At 39.1% G+C, this 21945-nt stretch overlaps 1 protein-coding gene across 3 annotated transcripts in view; it reads left to right on the top strand.

The window, feature by feature from the left end:
• Positions 1-1207: 1207 nt before the first annotated feature.
• ltbp1 (latent transforming growth factor beta binding protein 1) overlaps positions 1208-21945 on the top strand; it is a 79267-nt gene continuing 58529 nt past the window's right edge. For 2 of the 3 annotated variants that reach the window (XM_057343611.1, XM_057343610.1), the window contains exons 1-4: positions 1208-1896; positions 2768-2838; positions 11008-11347; positions 20726-20880. In XM_057343611.1, coding sequence (XP_057199594.1) covers positions 1574-1896; positions 2768-2838; positions 11008-11347; positions 20726-20880 — 889 coding nt within the window. In that variant the 5' untranslated portion in view covers positions 1208-1573. The remainder of the gene's footprint in view (positions 1897-2767; positions 2839-11007; positions 11348-20725; positions 20881-21945) is intronic. The other variant, XM_057343612.1, reaches the window with a different exon arrangement.

The raw sequence follows: 21945 nt of genomic DNA, 5'->3' as shown, positions 1-21945 counted from the left end.
TCTATTTGTGTCGAAACAGGAGGGTGTGTGAATGCTGAATGTATTAATAGGATCCGGTTTTTGACGTGTAGTGTCCCCATTCATGGACACAAGACTGTCAAAGTCAGATTTAGAGCTGGTATAGGAGTCAGGCATGCAAAGTCATTTGGATCATATAACTAAATAGCAAATAAGGACCACTTTTGTTTTTGTGTGTTGCATAATAAAATATCTTCTTTATAGAATAAATCTGTGAAGCCTTTGTTAAATCTTCCCATTTCTTTTCTTGTTTTTATCCTAAATGTGTGCTCATCACGAGGTGTGTGTGCGTTGCGTGTGCGTTGCGTGTGTAGTTTGTGTGTGTGCGACTTTGATATACGTACGGTGTTGTGTGTGTGTGTGTGTGTAGTGTGTGTGTTGTTGTGTGTGTGTGTGTGTGTGTGTGTGTGCGTGCGTGCGCATCCGTATCCGTGTGTGAGTGTGTGTGTGTGTGTGTCTCTATGTCTATGTGTGTTAGTACGTGTGCATATTGTGTGTGTGGAGTGTTTTGTATGTGGGTATGTCTGTCTTCTGTTTTTTCAACCTTTTCTTGTTTTTGCAGGTACAACTTTAATTATTTTGCTTATAGTCAATATGTCTCATGTACAGCTGCTTTGTAACAATGAAAATTGTAAAAGCGCTATATAAATAAAGTTGAGTTGAGTTGAGTTGAGTTGATGTCAAACGCCATGCGTCCAATCAAACTTTACACTTAAAAATAAGGGTGTTTTGTTACCGTTGCACAAAAGGTTCTTTAAAGTAAAAAAAATGTTCAGGCTTTAAAAAGGTTAAAATGAAGTGGTTCTTCTATGGTATTGCAATGTCTACCTTTATTTTTAAGACTGTAAAGTATATTTGTGCACATTCTATTGGATAAAACCACGTTACTCTGTAGTTTGTGACACAACCTTGATATTTACAAACAAATGTGTGGTGCGTGACAGGCTTGGGTTATGATGCGTTATGACTGTCATCTTACTCCATTGAGGCAAACAACTACCAGACATCTGACATTTTTGCAAACGACCTGCGCCCCCAAATACATACATGTGTTTGCAGTTTTTTTGCCCTTGGTTTTGGGGTTCGGCCCCACATGTGTGATCCAATAAGAGCTTCATCCCTGACGTCATGTCTACCAGAGACTGACTGTATGAAGCTCGAGCACAAACTCCTGCCCTTGCACACTCACGCTCGCGCGCGCTCAAACTTTATACGGAGTTTTCAAACTTCAGTCTTGCGCACGCGAGCACTCCTGCCTCTCCGCGAAGAACAAAAGCCGCGTTGACTCCGGTTTCTCCCGTTTGGTGCTTTGGGACTTTCTTTTACACAATCTTTTCTCTTGTAAGTCATGTTTGTCTCCAAGTGCAATCTTATGGCGAATAGATGACAGCGCGCAAAGGCTTACAACGTTTTAACACGCGACAGAGTGAAGCTGCAGTTAGTCTATAGTTTATTTTTCTATTTTATAGTCTTTTAATTTATATGTACAGTGTGTATTTAAACCGCAGACTCTGCGCAGTGTTTCTTTCAAACTTATCCGACACTTTTACTTCTAATGGATATGGCTGTACTCATATGGGACATAATTGTGGCGTTATTGATCTCTCCGGCTTTGGTTTCGGCGGATCAGAGCGGTGTTAGCAGACTGTACGTCTTTCAACCGGGGCCGAGCGGAACGGATCGAGTTCACGTGAGCTCCATTTCATCGTTCTCTGGAGCGTCTGGACAGCCGCACTCATACAACGTACAGCTCAAAGCCAACTTCGGCGGGCAGGTCCGGACCAGGAGAACGGGTCACCAGCCGAACCCGAGCATTCCCATCCGTCAGGACACGCAGCCCGTCCGGCACACAACCAGCCATCATATGAAAGTTTCAGGGTAAGACCATAGTAACCACAAATTTATACTCCCACTGTAAAGTTCAACCATGATATGTTCAACAACCAATAGTTGAACTATAATGAAAACATGGTTGATTTTCATAGCGGGTGTTAGAGTATAAACACTTAACATCAACACAGTGACTTGCTAATAGTAATAATGCAATGTGTATTTACAAACAGCACCACAAAACGGGTTTATTTAACATGATTAGAAAAGTGATATTACATTAGTCCTTATGTTACACGTTATAACTGAACTGTAACAATAACACCTTAAAGTGTGACCAAAGATGACATTCCTCAGCATTCAATATGAGTGGCCAATTCAACAAGTTTTCATTCCTTGCTTTGACAGTGTTGTGTATAGCAGCAGTAATAAATCTGATAAGGCAAACAGTCAACAGTCATCATAAAGTGAATGCCTTTCATAATTCACCAACACAGTAACATCTGTTGTTTCCGTAATCGCACCCGAGCCAGTTCAAATGTAAGCTACTGGCTCCTACGTCAGTGAACCCAATGCCCCTTAAACATTTTAAGCGCGGGCCATTCACAAAGCTTTTTCCACATTTCCTCCAATCACAGAGAGTATTGGGTGTATCCCGCACAGTATTTCTTAATATAATCTGTGCGTTGGAACAGTATCTCTCACTTTGTGGTGAAGTACAGTATGAAATAGTACAGTGGGAATAAGACGTCTGATTATGTTGGAGCCTCAACCGACATTGGCTCCGGGCCCTCCTGTGAGAGCGGACTTGCATCAGAAACCACTGGGTGGGTGGGCGAGGAGATTGACCGCGGGGTTACAGTAAGGTTAGTAGGACCATTGGATTTGTGTGTGAGCGTGACTCTTGATGTCGTTGCAGAGTGAACGTCTGTGGGGGGCAGTGCTGTGTCGGTTGGAGCAAGACACCCGGATCTCAGCGCTGTACCAAACGTGAGTTATGACTGTTTTGAAATGTGGATGTGCTCTGATTCTCTCTGGGGTTTGTGCTGCATGCTTATTTGGGTTCTTCTAACACTACATGAACCTTTTGTGCACTCTGAAAGTCATGTTCAGAATGCTTTTCCTGCTTTAGTTTGACACTTTTTAAGGCAGTGGGTTTCGCATAAACATAAAATAAAAATGTACATATTTTGTAAATGCTCCCTAAGAGGTGCAACATCCTCTCAGGTAAACACAGAACCTTATAGGAACAGTTTACACAAAAATGAAACTTCTGTCATTATTTACTCGGCCTCATGTTGTTCCAAACCTCTATGACTTTTTTCTCACAGTAGGCATTTTATGAACATACAGGTAAATAAATTATGGCAGAATTTTCATTTTTGGGAGACTTGCTCCATAGTCCCCCTGCTATAACATACTGTCCAGAAACCCACTCAGGATGAATATGTGAGGTAAATATATTTTAGACCCATTACACTTATCTATTAAAGGGACAGTTCACCCCCTCCCCAAAAATCTATCTTCATTTACTCACCTTCAAGTTGTTCCAAATCTGTATAAATGTCTTTGTTCTGATGAACACAGAGAAAGATATTTGGAAGAATGCCAAGCAGTTCTTGACCACCATTGACTACAATAGTACGAAAAAATTACAATGGTAATCAAAAGTGCCTCAGAACTATTTGCTTTCTTTTGTGTTCAACAGAACAAAGAAATTTATAAAGCAATTTTTCCCACTGTGTTAGTCAATGGTGGCCAAGAACTGTTTGGTTACAAGCATTCTTCCAAATATCTTTCTCTGTGTTCATCAGAACAAAGACATTTATACAGATTTGGAACAACTTGAAGGTGAGTAAATGAAGACAGAATTTTTTGGGGGTGAACTGTTCATTAAAGCAAACAGGTTAGGCCTATGTTAGGAGTTAGGAGGTTTCTTACCCAGGAACATTTTCTGTGGTAAAACGCAACACATAAGCAGACATGTTTTATGGTGTCCTTCATAAACAGCGAGACAGACAGCTGCATTGCCACCTGTGAGTGTTAAAACAGGGTCTGGGATGGATGTGTATGATATAGCAGAAGAAAGAAAAAAGGTCACGGGTACTGAACGAAAGTTGCAATGTAATTATAGGCTGTGTCTGAAACCGCTCCCTATCTCCTATATAGTGCACTATATTGGGCGTCCGCCATTTTGTAGTGGTGTCCGAAACCTGCTTTCCCTACATTCGTTCACTCTTTTTTTACCTACAATGCACTCTGAGTGTACATTCGATGTACACTAGTTCACTCACTATTTCCCATGATACCAGGGGTGGACTGACCAGTAGGACATTCTGAATGTCCAGAACGGCCGTCCCACCGACGGCCTATGTCTGCGACCAGGGGCGGTCCTGCCATCTGTAGTATCACAACTTTTCCCGATGGGCCGCTAATGTATGGGGCCGTAATTGACGCTCGGGCTGGACAGTCTAACGTTATTAACGCGAATGCACGCAACGCGAAGGCATTAGCGAGACGGACACGTATACATGTAACGCAGACACGTCACACCCCCCGTCGACAGAAATGGTGGAGAGCTAATGCAATCATTCTCTCTCGCCTCCCCTCCCACCATCGTCGACAAAAATGGTGGAGGGCCGATGTGGGCCGAAAAACTCCAGTACCGTTTTTGCTTCCCAGTCTGCCCCTGCATGATACAACATGCGACCACCTCTTGATTAAAATCAGCTGCAGGAGATGTGACCGTTAATGCCACGAATGCACGTTTATACACTTGTGTTTGTTCTTGTTGACAGTTATTTTCGTGTTTTTGAGAATAAACAGATTAAATGAATGTTATAGACAGTGGTGCTTTATTTTAAATATATGAAATCATTTTATTAAATGTAATAAAACGTTAAAGTAAATAAACGTGGCAAACAGTTGTTTTGTTCTCTTTATTAAAAACTTATTAAAAAACTTGACAAATAAGGTGAAAATTTACTTTACCATTTTATTAAGCAATCCATGAAGCCACACACAGGTGTACTATAACCGTTATGTCGAATGTCCGTGACAGTACTGTCAGACGCAAGTTATATTACGTCAGTGTCCGAAATCGTTCACTCATTTTCATTCACTTCTTCCCCATATAGTGGACTCAAATGTCATTCGCTATATAGGGAATAGTGAAGGAGTCAGTGAGGTAGCGGATTCAGACACAGCAATAGAAAACACAACAGAAAGCAAGTGTTGAACTTGAGTTTAAGAGTCGAACCCTGGCAGAGAGATCGGTGTGAATAGAATGAGAAAGGAGGGCTTGAGAGAGTATGATATCCTATAGCCGGATCCTGCATGAAAGCTGGTTTCATTTCTCAAGAGCCTGTGTGTTTCTACCAGTAGTTAAAAACTGGCCACTGTTTGTGTGCGTGTGCGCACATGAAGGCCACCAGGGAAACTGCACCTCCACCCAATGTCTGAGTTTCACCTCCAGCAGAAATTTCCACCTTTTACACGCATCTCAGACAAGCAATATTGCATCTACATCCCCATCTCATGTGACATTACTTCTTCCTTCCCCTTGTATTTTGGTAATGATGAATGGACTTTTTTGTGAGTAGGGTGTACGGCACCTCCAAGATTGTGTCTTGAATGTCTGGTACATTTTGACAAAGTGTGTTTTCTTGGAGCTCAGCACCGAACATCATATGTACATTTTTACTGGTGTAGCGAGGGAGGTAGAAAAAGAGAGAAATCCCTGTTTACAGAAAGAGAGCCCCTGTTTACATGGGCAGAGGAATCACTCTGCAGGGCTTCTGGCCCGGAGCACTGCATTTCTCCCACAGCCATCTCTTTTATTTTCACTAGAGGCATCTCTAACTGGTGCTTTTGATGTCAGGCGCACAGCTAGAGACCTGAAAGCCCAGAACATTTTTAATCGAAGACCTTGAAGCAAACATTGAATGTGGATAAGGGAAGATTCTTTAACATTTCAGAGAACAACAGGGATTTTTTCAGCTGTATAATGGCAGGCTGGGGTACATTGCTTGTAATTTGTTATGCATTACAGAGTCATTAAAAGGATATTTCACCCAAAAATGAATATTCTGTCATGAATTGTTCACCCTCAAGTTGTTCCAAACCTGTGTACATTTCTTTGTTCTGTTAAACACAAAGAAAGATATTTTGAAGAATGTTAGCAACTGAGATTTCTGGGGCACCATTGACTACCATTAAAATGCTCATCAAAGGTGCCCCAGAAATGTTTGTTTTCCTAAATTCTGTTTCTGTTTGTTTTCTCCTCAATTTTCTTTTGTGTTTGACGGAACCAAAAAATTATACGATCATTCTTTCTACTATTTTAATCAATGGTGCCCCAGAAATCTCAGTTGCTAACATTCTTCCAAATATCTTTCTTTGTGTTCAACCAAATTTTATTTATACAGATTTGGAACACCTTAAGGGTGAGGAATTCATGACAGATTTACTAAAATAATGTTTTTATATTTTGCAATGCCAACCTCGATGTGCATTTGTGAAACGTTGTTCTAAACTTACAACATCCAGTATTTCTTCTACATTGTTAGCATCAACCTATAGGCCTAAAGAAGCATCTCGTAACAGAACATATGTTGTATGTTGGATAGGATCATGGCAGCGAGGATCATGTCAAGAATTTGTCATAGTTTCATAGGTCATATAATTGATTATATTAAGCAAATTTTAGAATCTCCTGGTTGTGCTCATAGTTTTATTGGTAATATAGTTTAATTTGGGGCAAGAATGAGAATCCTCCAGGTTGTGTTCCGTACCTCTCCCTATCTCTGTATTTCTTCCTCTTCATTTGTGTTTTAGAATCTCACCCATCTTTATACTGTCTCAGAATGTAGACTGGATCATAAATTTGTCTGCTTAATGTTTAATGAGGTTTGACTTCTCAGGTTTTAATGTTCACCTCATTCTGAAAGTTCTAACAAAAAGAAATGTCTTGAATAGATAAAATGGATTTTGTTTTTTTCTGGCTGGTTTCTCTAAGCTTTCTCTAAGCTTTGTAGAAAAGTGTTTTACCTAGAATTATCTTGACTGTCAGTCATTCAGATAAGTTCTTTGTCTTAATATTGCACGGTGCAGAGGGATGCTGCGATATTGACCTTCCTTTCTTATTTAACCAGCAGGATATTACACTTAATACTTTATCTTGGAACAGGAGGAGGGGTAGTCTTGTTCATTTTTGGCTCGTCTTTTTCTATAAATAAATACGACAAGACCTAAAGATCAGTACAGTAGCAGCACCTCTGAAAGCCTCTGATATCAGTGTTTTCGTTTTTTAAAATATGTTGTTGATTTTTAGTGCCTCACCATTTTCTAGGCTTCTGAAAAACAGAACCGAGTGTGTCTGTTAAAAACAAGCGAACTTTTAAATGGAATTCACAAGTGCTCATATGAATGGAGGTCACAAAGTGAGCTCGGTTCAGTCTGCAGAATGACTGCTGCCTTGTTAATCTCTGTTCCCTCAGGATTTAGTGTGTTTTTCGTGCTTGCATTCACCATGTGATGTGCATTCAAATGTCTCTCAGACTTTCCTGTTATTGGATTGAGATCATCAGGAAACATTCAGAGCATTTTTGTTTTTCTTTGGTTTGGGGGAGTCGGTAATTTAATTTGTTAGTACAATGGAAGATTGTTTTGCTGACAAAGACCTGGTGGATGGTGAATGCTAAAATAAGGAGAACATTCTGGCTATGGCCATACTTTCTGTATTTTGTGACCTTCTGTTCATGAATATTAGCTTCCAACCTCTCTGCAATAAAAAACTTCCATGTTTACACTGCAATGTATATGCTAGTGCACTAAAGCGTTTTAGGATACACATAGGCCTATACATAAAATGTATAGATTTTCTTCTACATAGGAATTGAAATGTTAGTCATATTTAGATTTTTGTCAATGTCCTTCCCCCATTACCAACTGCAACCAACCAGAAAGTTTGGTCGTGGTATAGCTGTGAAATGACAAAACCCCATAACAAATTATCTGTTTCAATAGCAGACACAGCAAAACAGGAAAAAATAATAAGCCCAATGTATGCTGATGTGTCCAAGGCTATATTTCTCATGTAGCTCATCTGAACAATTTGATGCTTTTCCTGAGCTCAGGTGTGTGTGCGTGCGTGCGTGCGTGCGTGCGTGTGTGTGTGTGTGTGTGCACAGCTCACTGCTGATCTACATTACTGAAAGATTGCTCGGTCTGTTTCTTGCCTCAATCCACATCCCTCGCCAGATAAAAACAACACGAAAATATTTCACCTGTGCTCCACGGCGCAGCAAAGAGACAGATATGTTTTTCCTGGCCGTCTGTACTGTAAATGTGTCCTAGATTTGCAAAAACAGGTGACCAGGTTGAGGATTTTGCAGTACCTTGGTAGAATTAAAGTTAATAAAAAGGTTTATTATTCCTTTATGGCATAATTGTCTTGAAGAGGAGTTTTCTGTTTTAGTTTTAGTTATCTGAGGAGACTCCTCAGATAGCAGCTAGTATGCTAGGTCACATCATTCTTTCTAAGCAAATCCAAGTTGTACCATCAGCGTTGACCGGCTTTAAGAAGTTAGAGCTGTGGGACAAATCTGCAGCGCACAGATTCCTTCGAATGAGCTTTTAGATGCGTTACATGTATAAACCTGAGAAGAGAAATGGTCGACTTTAATTGGCTCTGTGTCCGCTGTGAAATACTAGCCGACTGAAATGGGCTTATCGACCTTTCGTTTGGCACACTCAGCTTTGCGTAAGCTCCTACGCTGCTGAACACGCCGAGGGTATGATGCAACACATTTAACACACATTTCAATATTGACTCGAGGGATAAAACTAATAAGAAGCTGGACACGTTGGAATTACCCGGCATTGCTCCCCATAGCCTGAACATCTGAGTCGGCAGGATCACCCTCTTTATTTCCTTTTTATTCTCTCTTTATTTATCTGTCTTTCCTACCCTCGCCATGTCTTTCAAGGCTTGTTTGGCCTAACTCTTTTCTCGGGCTCTGTGCTGCAGTTTAGTCAGCAGGGAGATTTGAAGAGATGTTAAATGGCACATTTAACAATCACATCACACTATAGCCTACATTATTAGGTTCAGCAAACACTTATACTGTAGTTACAACCTAAAGTTTTAAAGATGGGTAGATATTCAGAAAGTGTGCAATTTTCAAAACACTCCGCAACGTAAAAATGAAGCTTGCTATCAGTGGAAAAGTCATTTGGTTTAGTTGTTGTATAATGTATCGCTGGCAGGGCATTTCCATAGCTGACGGAAATCTGTGTTGGCCAAGCCTCTCTGAAAGCAAATATTTCTAAATGAGAGTTGACATGATGTCGGTTCTTACAAAAAGGGAAGAAAGATACAAATTTCTGCCGGGCAATGCTGTGTACAACAGCTGCCGTCTGTCTCTGCTAAGCGTTAGGTGTCATTTAAGGGAATAGTTCAGCCCACAATTCTGTCATCATTTACTTCACACTGTTCTTTTTCATACAATGAAAACAAATAGTGACCACGGGCTGTCAAGAAGACAAAAAAGCTTCATAAACTTAGTCCGTACACTATTTTCCACATATTCTGAAACCATATGATAGCTCTGTGTGAGGTCTGATATATCAGTTGAAATATATTCAGTTAGTAAATAGATGCTTTTAATCAAATAATAAAATGAAATTGGAAAAGTCACAGGGTTTGGGGTGAATTAATGATGACAAAATTAACATTTTTACTGTACTTTTCCTTTAAAACGGCACTTACACTGTATGTAAAATGGCATGGAGTCGCATAGATGTTACTAACTTTAATTTCTGGGGGGGGTGAGGGTGTGCATGATATGAAAATGAACCATAGCCTTGTACTCTTGTTTCGGAGGGCCTCCAGATTCCCCGAAATGTAATGAGGATCAGGGGAAAAAAGAGGAAAACCTAGTGCGGGTGGAAAAGAAAACAGAAATCCCACACTGTGAGTCACGTCAACTGAAACGAAAACTCCACAAACCAGAAGGAGTGGTTTTTAATGATGTCATATGTGATGTAATCACTCTCGCTCTCATGCCAAAGAATGTGTGTTTAAGTATTTTTCCACAGTTTTGCTCGGCTAGATGTTTGTGTGACTTTTATGAGAGCTTTATTGTTTAGCTTCTAAATCTAAACATCCACTTGTTCTCTGAAGTCCGGACCACCAGGTCTGCGGGAGATGAAGAGGATTGTGAGATGACAGTGTGTTGCAGTTTGTCTTCGTGCAGTTTGTGTTAGCAGAGCAGCTGCCGTTCACTCTGATGTCATAAAGATTGTCGGTGAGATGAGTTTAAAGGAACCCCGTCCTAAAGTTTGGCTGGGATTCATTCAGCCCTCGATCGCTGCGTGTGAACAACTGTAATTGTGCTGATGAACAGCAGTAAGCTGGTGGGATTGTGAGTGTCTTTGTGGATGTGAGAGAGCTCGTGTATCTTGGCCGTGGTGGATTTTAGGCCGCTCTTTGTAGTTGAAAAATGACAGCCTTGTTCCTTCTCCTCAATTATGTAATTACAGACCACAAGTCAACACCCTGATATCCATTCATTTTCTCGCTCTCTCTCTGCCTCTCTTTTGCTCTGTTTCTCTTCCATTATTCATACAGATAACATTTCTTCCCTCCAACTTTAAATATGTTGTTATTCTGTGTTGAACAATGGCCAGAAAGTGAACAAATTGACTTAATGCAATAATGCAAGTTAAAGGTCCAGTGTATGCAATTTAGCAGCATCTAGAACCCCTCCCTTTCGAAGCACTACAGTGGCTGACACAGGACTAAGATGTCATCATGTTTTCAATTCTTTGCCAAAGAAGATAACGTATTTATGAAACGCGCTCTGTAGAGCAGTTTGTCCGGTTAGGGCTGTAGACACAACATGGCGAATTACATGTGAGGGGACCTGTGGTGTATGTAGATTGAAATAGCTCATTTTAAGGTAATAAAAACAGAACTCTTCATTACGTAAGGTCTTTTATACACAAGACACAGTTATGTATATTATATTGCATTTCTGTCAATAGATCCTCCAAAAAATACACATTTGACCTTTAAATTCAAGTTAAGCTCCGTTATTATGTGTACTTGTGTATTTTAATGACATTTTCACTAAATGACCTTCCCTTTATTTACAGCTAATTGCTTGCCCCCGTGTAAAAATGGAGGAATGTGCTTGCGGCCCCACATGTGTGTTTGTAAGCAAGGATCTAAAGGAAAGTCCTGCGAACAGACCACTCTCTCCCCATCCTCTCATCCAACCGGACCACTGAACGGACACACAAAAGGTGGACTTCCAAATGGCGGCCATACAAATGGATACGGCAACGGTCATAATGTCATTCCCCAGCGGCCCATTCCTCAGCAGATCTTCCCACAGGGCCAAGGTCAAGTGCCATTACCATTGCCCGGCACCAGCGTGGGACACATGACCTTGCCCATGAAGCCACCAAATGGACCCATCCCTTACCAACCACAGTGAGTTTGACTGTTGCATTCAGTCATTTCTAATATCCTGCTGTTGTAATACTGTGTTAGGGTTCATACGTTCATATGGTTGTCTGACTATGTTGAGGCTGAATGTCATCATCAGTAATGCACGGGGCAAAGCATTTCAAGTTTTGTACTTTTGACAAAGACAAATGTCTTTGAACAGTAAATGCACATTCACATACCAATGTGGTGGCTAAATGATTTAGTTTTGCACAGTAAAGCAAAGCAAATGTTTGCTAGTAAGTGCCTAAGTGTATTTTGGACATAGATTGCTTATGTTCTTTCACGTTTCTGCTGTCGTTGTATTATTTTCAATATTAATGCCAGACATCAGCCCCACAGATGTTGAGGATCTCTGCCCATTTCATACCCCCCATTGCGCTTCTTCTCAGTCTTGGGTCTGTTTAGAGAAAAACCTTTCTGTTCCTAACTCTGACTTACTGAAGTTTCTCTTACACAACTCCCACCAAATCAGATAGAGCTCTTGACGTGAGCCTTATTTTTCTTTTATTTTTGTTTGCCCTTTTTTGAGAATCTTTTCACTGACTGACTAAAACCCCTCTTCAGAGCCCTGTGTTTTTTCAGTGGGGTTCAGGGGCTGGCTTAAGGATTGTTTTGACTGCCATAGCTTTTGATGGCTGGAAAGTTCACAATCGTATTGGACATGGAGTGTGGCTTTCTTTCTATCAGAGCGCTTTGGACTGAGTGTAGACGCTGAGTCAAAATTCTCACTTTTCATCAGATGTGGGGCAGTCAGTGTGTAGTTAGGGGAGGCGAGCATAAGCCACAGAATCACCCCCGTGTTGGTTCCAGGAAAAGGCGGAATATTGTGGCGGGGCAGGATATTGATGATTTCTACTTGAGATATTAATGAAAGCAGTTTATGTGCTAGGGCAGACATGCATTTTGTGTTAGAGGTTGGTTGGTAATTGTTACCAGACCTGTTCTTAAAGGCTTCTGTGGGTTTCTAGAGGGTTTATTGTGTGCAAGGAGGAGGTACAGTAGGTTTCCCTCCAGAAACCCCCATTCATCTCCACTGCAGACAAACATCTTACTTAACATTTGAAAGTAATATTAAAGGGAGAGTTAATATAAAAATCCTGTCATCATTTACTCACCCTTGAGATGTTCCAAATCTTTATAAAGATATTTGGAAGAATGCTTGTAACCAAACAGTTCTTGGCCATCATTGACAACCATAGTAGGAGAAATGACAATGGTAGTCAAAAGTGCCCCAGAACGGTTTGCTTCCTTCAAAATATCTTCTTTTGTGTTCAACAGAACAAATACATTTATAAAGCATTTTTCCTACTGTGGTAGTCAATGGTGGCCAATACTGTAACTGTTTGGTTACAAGCATTCTTCCAAATATCTTTCTCTGTGTTCATCAGAACAAAGAAATCTATACAGATTTGGAACAACTCAATGGAATTATGACAGAATTTGTCTGTCATAATTGACTGTTTACTGTTCCTTTAACAGTATTTAATTATACTTAATTACATGGTGCATTGTAGTCAGTAAACTCCAAATGCATGTTTACCACAAAAAAGAAAATCTTAACATCTATTAAACCAGTAACATTTTGGGGAAAATAGAAATGAAAAAGTGCAGATGTGAAATTAAAACTTGTTTTCAAAGAATTATGTCATATAATATTAATAATATTTTCTTTAACGGCGCATAGTTTTGCTTCTTTAAAGTATGTCAAAGTCAACTTTATTGTCAATTCTGCTGTATGTACAGGATACAGTGGATTGAAATTATGTTTCGTGGTGTAACACACCAATATGTTACAAGAAAAGTAATATAAAAAAGGAAAAATCTGTTGCCAATGGGGTGAGAAAAATAAAATGACAGTGATTTATGATGTCATTGCTGTGATCCTTGTGATCCGGACATGCTATTTTGGTATGCGAGTAAAAAACTTTCCCAACAAATCTTAAAAATTGGTTAGTTTGCAATTTAGCGTCACCATCTTGGTTTGCTTTAACCACTTTTTTACAGCTTGCTGGTTGCCATTGTAAGAGATGGAAGCAGTTATCTATGAACACATTTATACACAAAATAAATACCAATTTTATTTTATTTTTCAAATATGAGTCTGGTTTCTTTCAAAACAGAAAGTCTGAGTAAAGGGTTTATTGAAGCTCAGATTGAATGATTTGTTGATGTGACTGCAGCTGTGAGTCATTTGTGTGGGTTTAGTGTAGTGAAGCTATGGTTCTGTTGTGTGTCATCGAAACAGGTCAGTAAAATGAACATCTCAAAAATTGAAAACCCACATGTACAGAAGTACAAACGCTTTTGCATATTGTGAACCAAGCGTTTAGGAATAAACAAACCACCCATAGCCATATAATTCTCTCTTCAGTTACATGGGAGGATCAGTACAAAGTACTTGATCAGAATCAGTAAATGTATTATTTTTGTAAAACCTGATGAAGTTAAAAAAGAATCAGTAAGGTATCATGTATGACTTAACAGGTGTGATGTAGGTTCAGTTTTTACTGTCGTCTGCTATAGCAGATTTGATTTTATAGACTTCAAAAATGAACATGATACAGAATTGAATTTGCAGAGTCCCCTGACCAAAATCGCACTCTTATATTGGTGTTATAGTGACAACGAGCTTTAGATTTATAGTTGAAGTGAATTTGGGTTGTGTGACCTGATCCAGGCACAGGTCCAACCCGACTGGTCTTAGAAAGACGAGACTGGCCCCTGGGCACTTTAGGAGAGATATTACACACCATTTTCTGTTAATGTTTTATTTTCTGAGTCTGGAGCAATGCCGAGTGCTGGTTTGAGTTTGGCTAAACTGTGTGGCACACTGTATTTTACTGCGATCCTATTATTTGACTAAAGTGATTTAAGGTGTTTAATGTTGGAGGTTACGCTGGAGCTGTGGTTTAAGTGTTGATTTAGCATTTTAAAATATCTCTTGGTGGCAGTTTCGAATTCAAACTTGACCTTTGTGTAAGCTGAGCGTTGAGACGTTGGTCTTTATAAAAATCTGTTTTGGATTTGTTGACGGCAATGATCATTTACAGCAGTTTTTTAGGCCAAAATACTTTCAAATACTTATTATATGTTGCATTTTTTTTTAAATATAATTATTGTGCTAAATTGTCAAAACTAAACTACACTTTTTTTCTAGTTAAACTCACAGCTAACCGATTCTCCCAGTATACACTCTTAAAAAAAGGTGCTTCGAAAGGTTCTTCGAAGCCATAGAAGAATTCCATAAAGAACCTTTAACATCTGAAGAACCTTTCTGTTTTACAAAAGGTTCCTCAGATGATAAAAAAGTAAGAAAGAGGTGGATCTTTAAAGAACCTTTGACTGAATGGAACTTTTTAAGCACCTTTATATTTAAGAGTATACGTGTCAGCCTCGTGTAAAACACATACTGGCTTCATCATAGCATGACGTAACCACTAGCCTTCAGTTCCAGAAACCCACCCGTAACAGATCAGTGCCATTAACACACACCTGGCTGTTTAACTCCTGTCAATCACTGACTTCTGGAGATCATTGTTGCTGCTTCTCTCATCGCTGGCAGGACTTTGAAGTGTCAGTCATATCGAGGTTACACCCGTGTAATGAGGTGCCACCCTCATCTGTGGATAAGTGTGGGTTGTCCGGCTGACGGAGAGTGGAAAGGACAGGAGGGGTCCTGGAAAGCTGTTATCCCATCAAGAGCCTGATGACGTTAAATTCCAGTGTGCTCTACAGAGGGATTCTTGGCTTGAGTGATTTCATTAGTCTGGAAGATCATTTTATGTTTATTGTGTTTTCAAATTTATTGACATTTAACAAAGTTAGTGTGCATATTCTGCTTTTTACTAAATGTACAGCATAAGTGTTGTTCATCACTTTTATTATTAACTGTAATCTTAGTAACTCAAATAGATATACAGTGAGATTTAAAAGCCTTCTAATTCATTCATCTCATTTCTACCATCTATTAATACTTCTCATTTTGTGCTTACTGTAAATTGGCATGCACTTCTGCCAAACTTGATGAATATATTTTGCTGCATGTTTTGAGAATGGCCCAGATATCATTTTGTTGCTTCAGTAGAAGCAACAAAATCTGAACTGTCAAAAGTAAAGATTTTTTCATGATATGTGACCTAGGTGTTTAATTTTGAATCATATATCTTCAAAGTGGACCTTTGAACCCCACTGTGTCTGATAAAGAGCAGAGATGCTTGGTACAGAAGAGAGTGAAATCATCCTGATATGGGTGACTGGGTGCATTAGAAGAAAAAGATGTGTAACGTCTAGCCGCTGAACGTGAGGGAGGAATCACAGCGGAGCCTGCCAGATTCTGGGAGTAGCAGGAGGATAAGAGCGGAAGAATAGCCAAAGTGGTCAGAAGGAAATGGAAAACTGAGATGCATATGATTCTTTGATATCAAAGAAGGATGAGCAGAGAGAAAAAGGGAAGGACGTAGTACATGGACATGTAAAGAAAAGTTTTGTAGAAAAGTCCTCTCTGTATTTTCCTATTTCTGAGTTGTTTATGTCAAAATAAACACCATTTCCATCTGGGGATCACAGACGTTCAGACCGCTATAGCTACTTAGATTCAATCGAATGAATCGAGAGGGAGAAAGAAAAAAAATCTTCCAGGGTTTTTCGATTTAATTACGGCACGTCTGCCAGCGTACGAGGTCGTGCCAGCTATTTTGTTGAGACTGGAATCGGAGCTTGTGTTTATCTCTTTCTCTCTTTCTCTTGCCCTCCCTGACATCTCTCTCTCACACACATCTCCTCTATGATGGATTTTGTGTAGACTTTATCAGCACTACTGTACCTGGAAGATTCTTATATACAGAATTATTAGTTAAAGTGAAGCAAAAGACTGAAAGCTTTTTATAGTTGACTCTATTTATTTAACATCTTAATTTATACATAATTATATTTATATATAATATAAAGAAAGATTATATGTTGTATTGAAGTTTTTTCCCTGTTTTTTAGAAATCTGCAAAATGAGTCCGAAGAAACGGAATTGGCTATAAATATGGATGCTTACAGTCGTTGAATCGCCTTTAGTCATGTCGACAAGTTTATCTAGTTATAAGTTGCCAGCTGATAAAAGAGGCTTAGTTTCATCTCTATTTAAACAGTACCACTGTAGCCATTCACATTTAGAAAGACATTAAGAAAAAGTGTTTTTTAAGATGCAGTGTAAACGAGAAAAGCTAAGTTTTAATATTTAATCTTAGTGAATTTAAAAAAAGAATAACAATTCTGTCATCATTTACTCATCCTCTTGTCATTTCAAACCTGTATGACTTTTTCTTCCGCAGAACACAAAAGAAGATATTTTGAAGAATGTTGTAAACTGGACCCCATTCACTTGCATTGGTTTTGTGTCCATACAATAGAAGCGAATGGGTGCCAGTGCTGTTCAGTTACCAACATTATTCACTTTACGACCCCTGCATTCTGTTCCATGTGCTCTTTTTGTCATTTATAAGTAGCCACTAAGTTAATGTCATTCAGGCGGCCCACAGACTAGTAAAAAATGAAAAAATTATTTGATTTTGCACAATAGTTATTATATTGCATTGCTGCAATAAATACATCGGAGGAAGTGAATAGAGATGCGTGTCATATCCACCACACTCCAAAACCCATAATTACCAGGATTTGTCGTGAATCTCAGCCCGGTATCGTAAAAATTCAACATAAACAGCTCATTTCTGGTCCCTGCACACAGAATAATGTCAGGAAAAAGGAAAAATAAACATTACTGAGTTTAAAAACCACTGGTTCAATTCTGTTCTCAGACAGGTGATTTCTTCATTAGAATTGGCACAGTTACTGTAAACACGAGACTGTTTCTACATAACCTGCAAGCTGATGCGGCCCATTGTGGTTTTTATATGCAAACCACACAGTTCAGAAACTGGCCACAGTCCTTGAGGAACGGCCTCTAACTGTCTGCTTGCAGACCACATCTCACATTAAAAGAGATATTAAAGCACTTTCATAGGAATGTATTAAAACACCTCCGTCAGGGCACATGTTTTTCATCAAGTATTTTCTCTTTGCTTTAAAGCTTTGTTAGTATTTCTGGGTCATAGGACAAAGTATATTTGATAGTGAATTTAAAGTGTATATAAATGTTTAGTTTTTAAAGCTTTAATTCAATCCAATTTCTGGTGACAGGACAGGAGTAGTGACAGGAGATCTGACGAGTGCTTTGCTTTCAAGTTTACCACCATCTGTACATCATACAAGTATTGTAGTTTGACCCCTTTGGTGGCAAAAATCTATTCAATAGTCAGTGATCGGCCGCAGGAAAATATATGTATGGCTTAAACAGAGCTCAATTGTCAATAGAACATACTGTTAGCTACAGAAGGAAAAAAACTGTCTGGACCGCAAATCACATCTGGGCACAAACCCAGTCTGTGATGATTTACATTACGCCGCATGTATTCACAGATTTGTTATCGTCTGTTGAACATTCAAAACAAAGTAAACGCTGTATTTCACATACGTATGTCAAATGTTCTGCGTGTATGTCACACTGTCGTGTTATGCGGCTGTAAAAGTGTTCAGTCAGCCCTTCCGAAAGGGTTCTGGTCAGGACTCGTTTTACATTTTTAACAGATTGTTGTATGGGTTGTGTCTTATGGATTTGCTATTTTATCTGTCTTTATTTATATGTGCCTGTGGGAGTTTGGTGGGATTATGCTAGAGCGTCTAGAAATTACCTGTAGAATTTGGTTCCCTGAATAAGTAGTCGAATAATCGGTCTTAAAGGGATAGTTTTAAACTAAGATTAAACATGTATATGACTTTTTTCTGTGAAACAAAAAAGGAGATAGTGTTTTTGATATATATTTGAAATGTTTCAGTTGTTTTGTGTTTGTGTTTTTGAGATAACCTGGTTATTTGGTCACTTTCAGTAACCAGCTGCTGTGCGACTTATTCATCGGACCAAAGTTCTGAGTATTTTAGGGAGGATCTGTTTGTGTGTGTGGTTGGTTTGTGTTTGAATATATTTACAGACTTTGAGCGTGTCTGTGGTTGGTGGGTAGGTATTTAGAAAGCGTATGTGTGGGTGTCTATGTGGTTTGACTCAAGTGTATATGTGTGTATGTATTTAGAGAGGGTCTGTGTGGTTGGTGCTGCATGTGGTTGGGTTATGTGTGTGTTTCAGTGCTGTGCAGGTGCTGGGGTGGTCAGTTTTTCCGTGTTGTTTGATTTCAGTCTAAAATGTAACTAAATTCATGGCTCACATCAGGTTCAGTGCTGCAGACCTGTCTGTAAGGTCATTCCAGACACCTGTCAGGTGGGAAAGAGTTGAGAGAGAGATTAAAAGAGAAGGAAAAGAAAGGTCTGTCCCATAGACTGAGTCATGTTGCATATTGTAGAAATGCATCTTGTCAGGTCACTAAGTTTTTTTAATTTGTAATAATTGTATTATTATGAAAAAAGTATATATTATATACACATAGACATTTCGTATGCTGGGGACAAGACTGTTTTGTGAAGCTTGTACTATGTTTGCTCGACTCTGGAGAGCTCACACCGAACTGCTGGGAGCTATTAAATGCTTTTCCCAGACAAATTCAATTATGCCTTGCTCAGGGCTTGACTTATGTGTGTGTCTTGTGTTGTTTAGTTTGTGTTGACATTCACCTTCCCTAGAATACTAGAATACAAAGTAGTTGCAAAACCCTTTTTGTTTATGTGTGTGTGAGCATGTGTATGTGCGCGCCTGTTATTTAAGCCCAGAGTTATAAACGCTGAGCCAATTCACTGGTCTTTAAGTGTTTGTGTCTGTTTGTACACATGCAAGGCACAGAAATAGAATTGCTGCCATTAAATGAGAAGAGAGAGGGAGAGAGACTACTGCAGGGTGAGAATATTTCCCCTTTTTATTTAAACACATTTGCATGCCATTAAGAACAGTACAAACATACATTTAGAAATGGGAGCTCTTCCGCGCCATCAAAAGAGAAATTGAAGGCGGAGAGGCAAACTGGAAAAGTGTGGAAGATAAGAAAATACTAAGAAATCAGTTTATGTTTGTGCTTTCCCTGTAAATATTCTTTTTTTGTGTATTTGCCTGCCCCTTCCGTCACCTTTAAACTTTAAGTGTTTCATTTGTTGTGAATGTACAGCATATCACGACTTCACACTGTGCCACAGATCTCTCAGATTTTGACGAATTTTTCTGAATTGCAAAGATTTTTGTCATCAGAAATGTCAGACTCGGATCACTTGTGGCAAATTGCTATTAAATATACAGTATTGGCTGCAGTCATTCTGCAGTGTATGACTGCTAAAATGGCCGTCTAATGAGGAACCAATAGGAGAACAGGATGGAAAGACTATATGTTACACCTCTGTATTAAGAAAGGTCTAAAGTCAGCAGCGTTATTCTGAGATTCTGACCCTGATTTAGTCTTCCCAGCTGTCAGAATTTCCTGTTTCTAAGCAACCGCATCTCTGTTTTCTTCAACCTAACAGACATATAAAAAAAGATGGATTGCATTTCACATCCGTTCTCTCACAGCTGTGAACTGTGTTTTGTCTCCTGATTAACAAGATGTTCGAGACATGGCTGATAATATTTTGTACCGACAATCCATGTAGAGTATTTTTAGTCAGGTTGGACTTGTTAGTGATTTTCGCTCTGTTTCGAAATTTGACTGCCTAGAGAACATTTTATGTCAGAATTTCTTATGTATGCACTTACTTTATATACTCACTTTTCGAAAACTGTCGCTTATGTTTAGAAACAGGCATATTCTCCCTATGCAACATCTGTTCTGAATTATACTTTAGACAGAAGCCTAGTATCCAGTTAGATCAGAAACAAACAAGACAGATTATTGACGTGCCGTGATTGATTCGTTCATGAGTTGCAGTGCATGCCTGTGTATGTGTTTGTTCAGATATTATTGACATACAGTAGCTGTGTGTGATAAATATAATAAAAATGGCTTTGATTTATGGTGTAGTCCTATTTACTCTATGTTGTGGTTTCTGTTGTTTTTAATATGGCCTTGAGCAAGTGATTAATCAACAGAAAACCACTCAAATTAGAATATGTATACATGAATTAATAAAATATATGATTTTTTAATAAGGATATAAATCATTATTACTGATACAGTTCATATGTATTACACCGTGTCTACACCGGACGCGGTGTAATACATATGAACAGTATCAGTAATAATGATGCGCCACGTCCGGTGTGGAAAAAAATTGAATTATTATGGGTTCTAATGCGTTCTATTGTCTCTTGTCGCGTCTCGTCGTGTGTAGACAGGGTGTTAGAGAAACAGTAAAAGAAACTATTTGTATGTTTGTGTCTTTCAGAGGGCAAAATCCAGTTTCCATGACGATGCACCAGAGCAAAAGCCAGAAATTCACGATTCAACAGAAAAACTACCACACTCACACGCAGATGCATGGAGTCGGACCCACTCTCAACCGGGCTATCCCACTTTCAATGGGGCACAATCCACTTCATGGTAAGTGCAGTATATTTTCACATATTGCATTTATGTATTTAGCTTTTTCTGTAAAAAAGAATCCAGCGCATTCAAACTACACAATTAATATGAGTAAGAGTATGTACATTGCTAGAAATTGAATTCATGACTCACGTTTCATTTGTCTTGTCTGTTTTTTTATTCATCACATCATGAGAACATGAATGCATTTTTTCATGAGATCTCACTGTATGACCTTATCATATCATGATTACAGACATTTAGTAAAAGTAATAAACACAAGGTCATGTGAGCTAGTAATTTTTTCACTTTGTTCTCATTAAGAAGATCAGAAAACAGAATTACATCATTTTGAGTTCAATGTCCTTAATCTCATGGGCGCTCTGTTATCACCCCATTAAAGTAACCTTTAATTAACATATTCTACCTGCAAACGTCACATGGCAAATACATGCATAAATCTGTAGACTGTAGAAGTCCTGTTTATTTTGCCCCTTGCCTTTATATGACATCTGTGTCTCAGATGCCACTTACTATAAATGTGACATATTGAGGAGGTCCCAAAGCATCTCTTTCTGTCCGTGGATGAATGACATCAGCATCTCTAAATGCTATTTCAGGTATCAGTTTTTATTTTTCAAGTCTCGCTGACTGCACACGAGGGTGTTCCAGCCTTCGCTGTTTGACGGAATGATGGATCACACCGCTTGCTTGGAACATTTTGAGAGAAGAGTGACAGCATGTCTAAAACATTCAGCTCAGTGTTGACAGTGATGTGACAGTTATATATATACAGTATAAATAAAGCTGTTGTTGAGAGGAACAGCACATGATGACAGTACACAGTATAGACACAAATGAGTGGTATAAGAACTTCTGCAACCACAAGGATATGAGTTGTAGACCCCACAGGAGCTATACACACTCTTTACACACACACACACACACACACACACGTCTCATTTGTAGTAATTTTGTATTGCTTTAGGTCGGCCCTTTAGTTATGGCCCCATTGTTTCTTTTCAAGCGCTTCCTCTGGTTGAACTCATATAAAGACTTAAGTATTGCCTTCTGCACTGCACT

The sequence above is a fragment of the Triplophysa rosa genome, linkage group LG10, assembly GCF_024868665.1.
Source record: "Triplophysa rosa linkage group LG10, Trosa_1v2, whole genome shotgun sequence".
In the NCBI taxonomy this organism is placed as follows: Eukaryota; Metazoa; Chordata; class Actinopteri; order Cypriniformes; family Nemacheilidae; genus Triplophysa; species Triplophysa rosa.
Note: the sequence above shows the minus strand (reverse complement) of the source record. Positions and strands in the feature narration are given on the sequence as shown.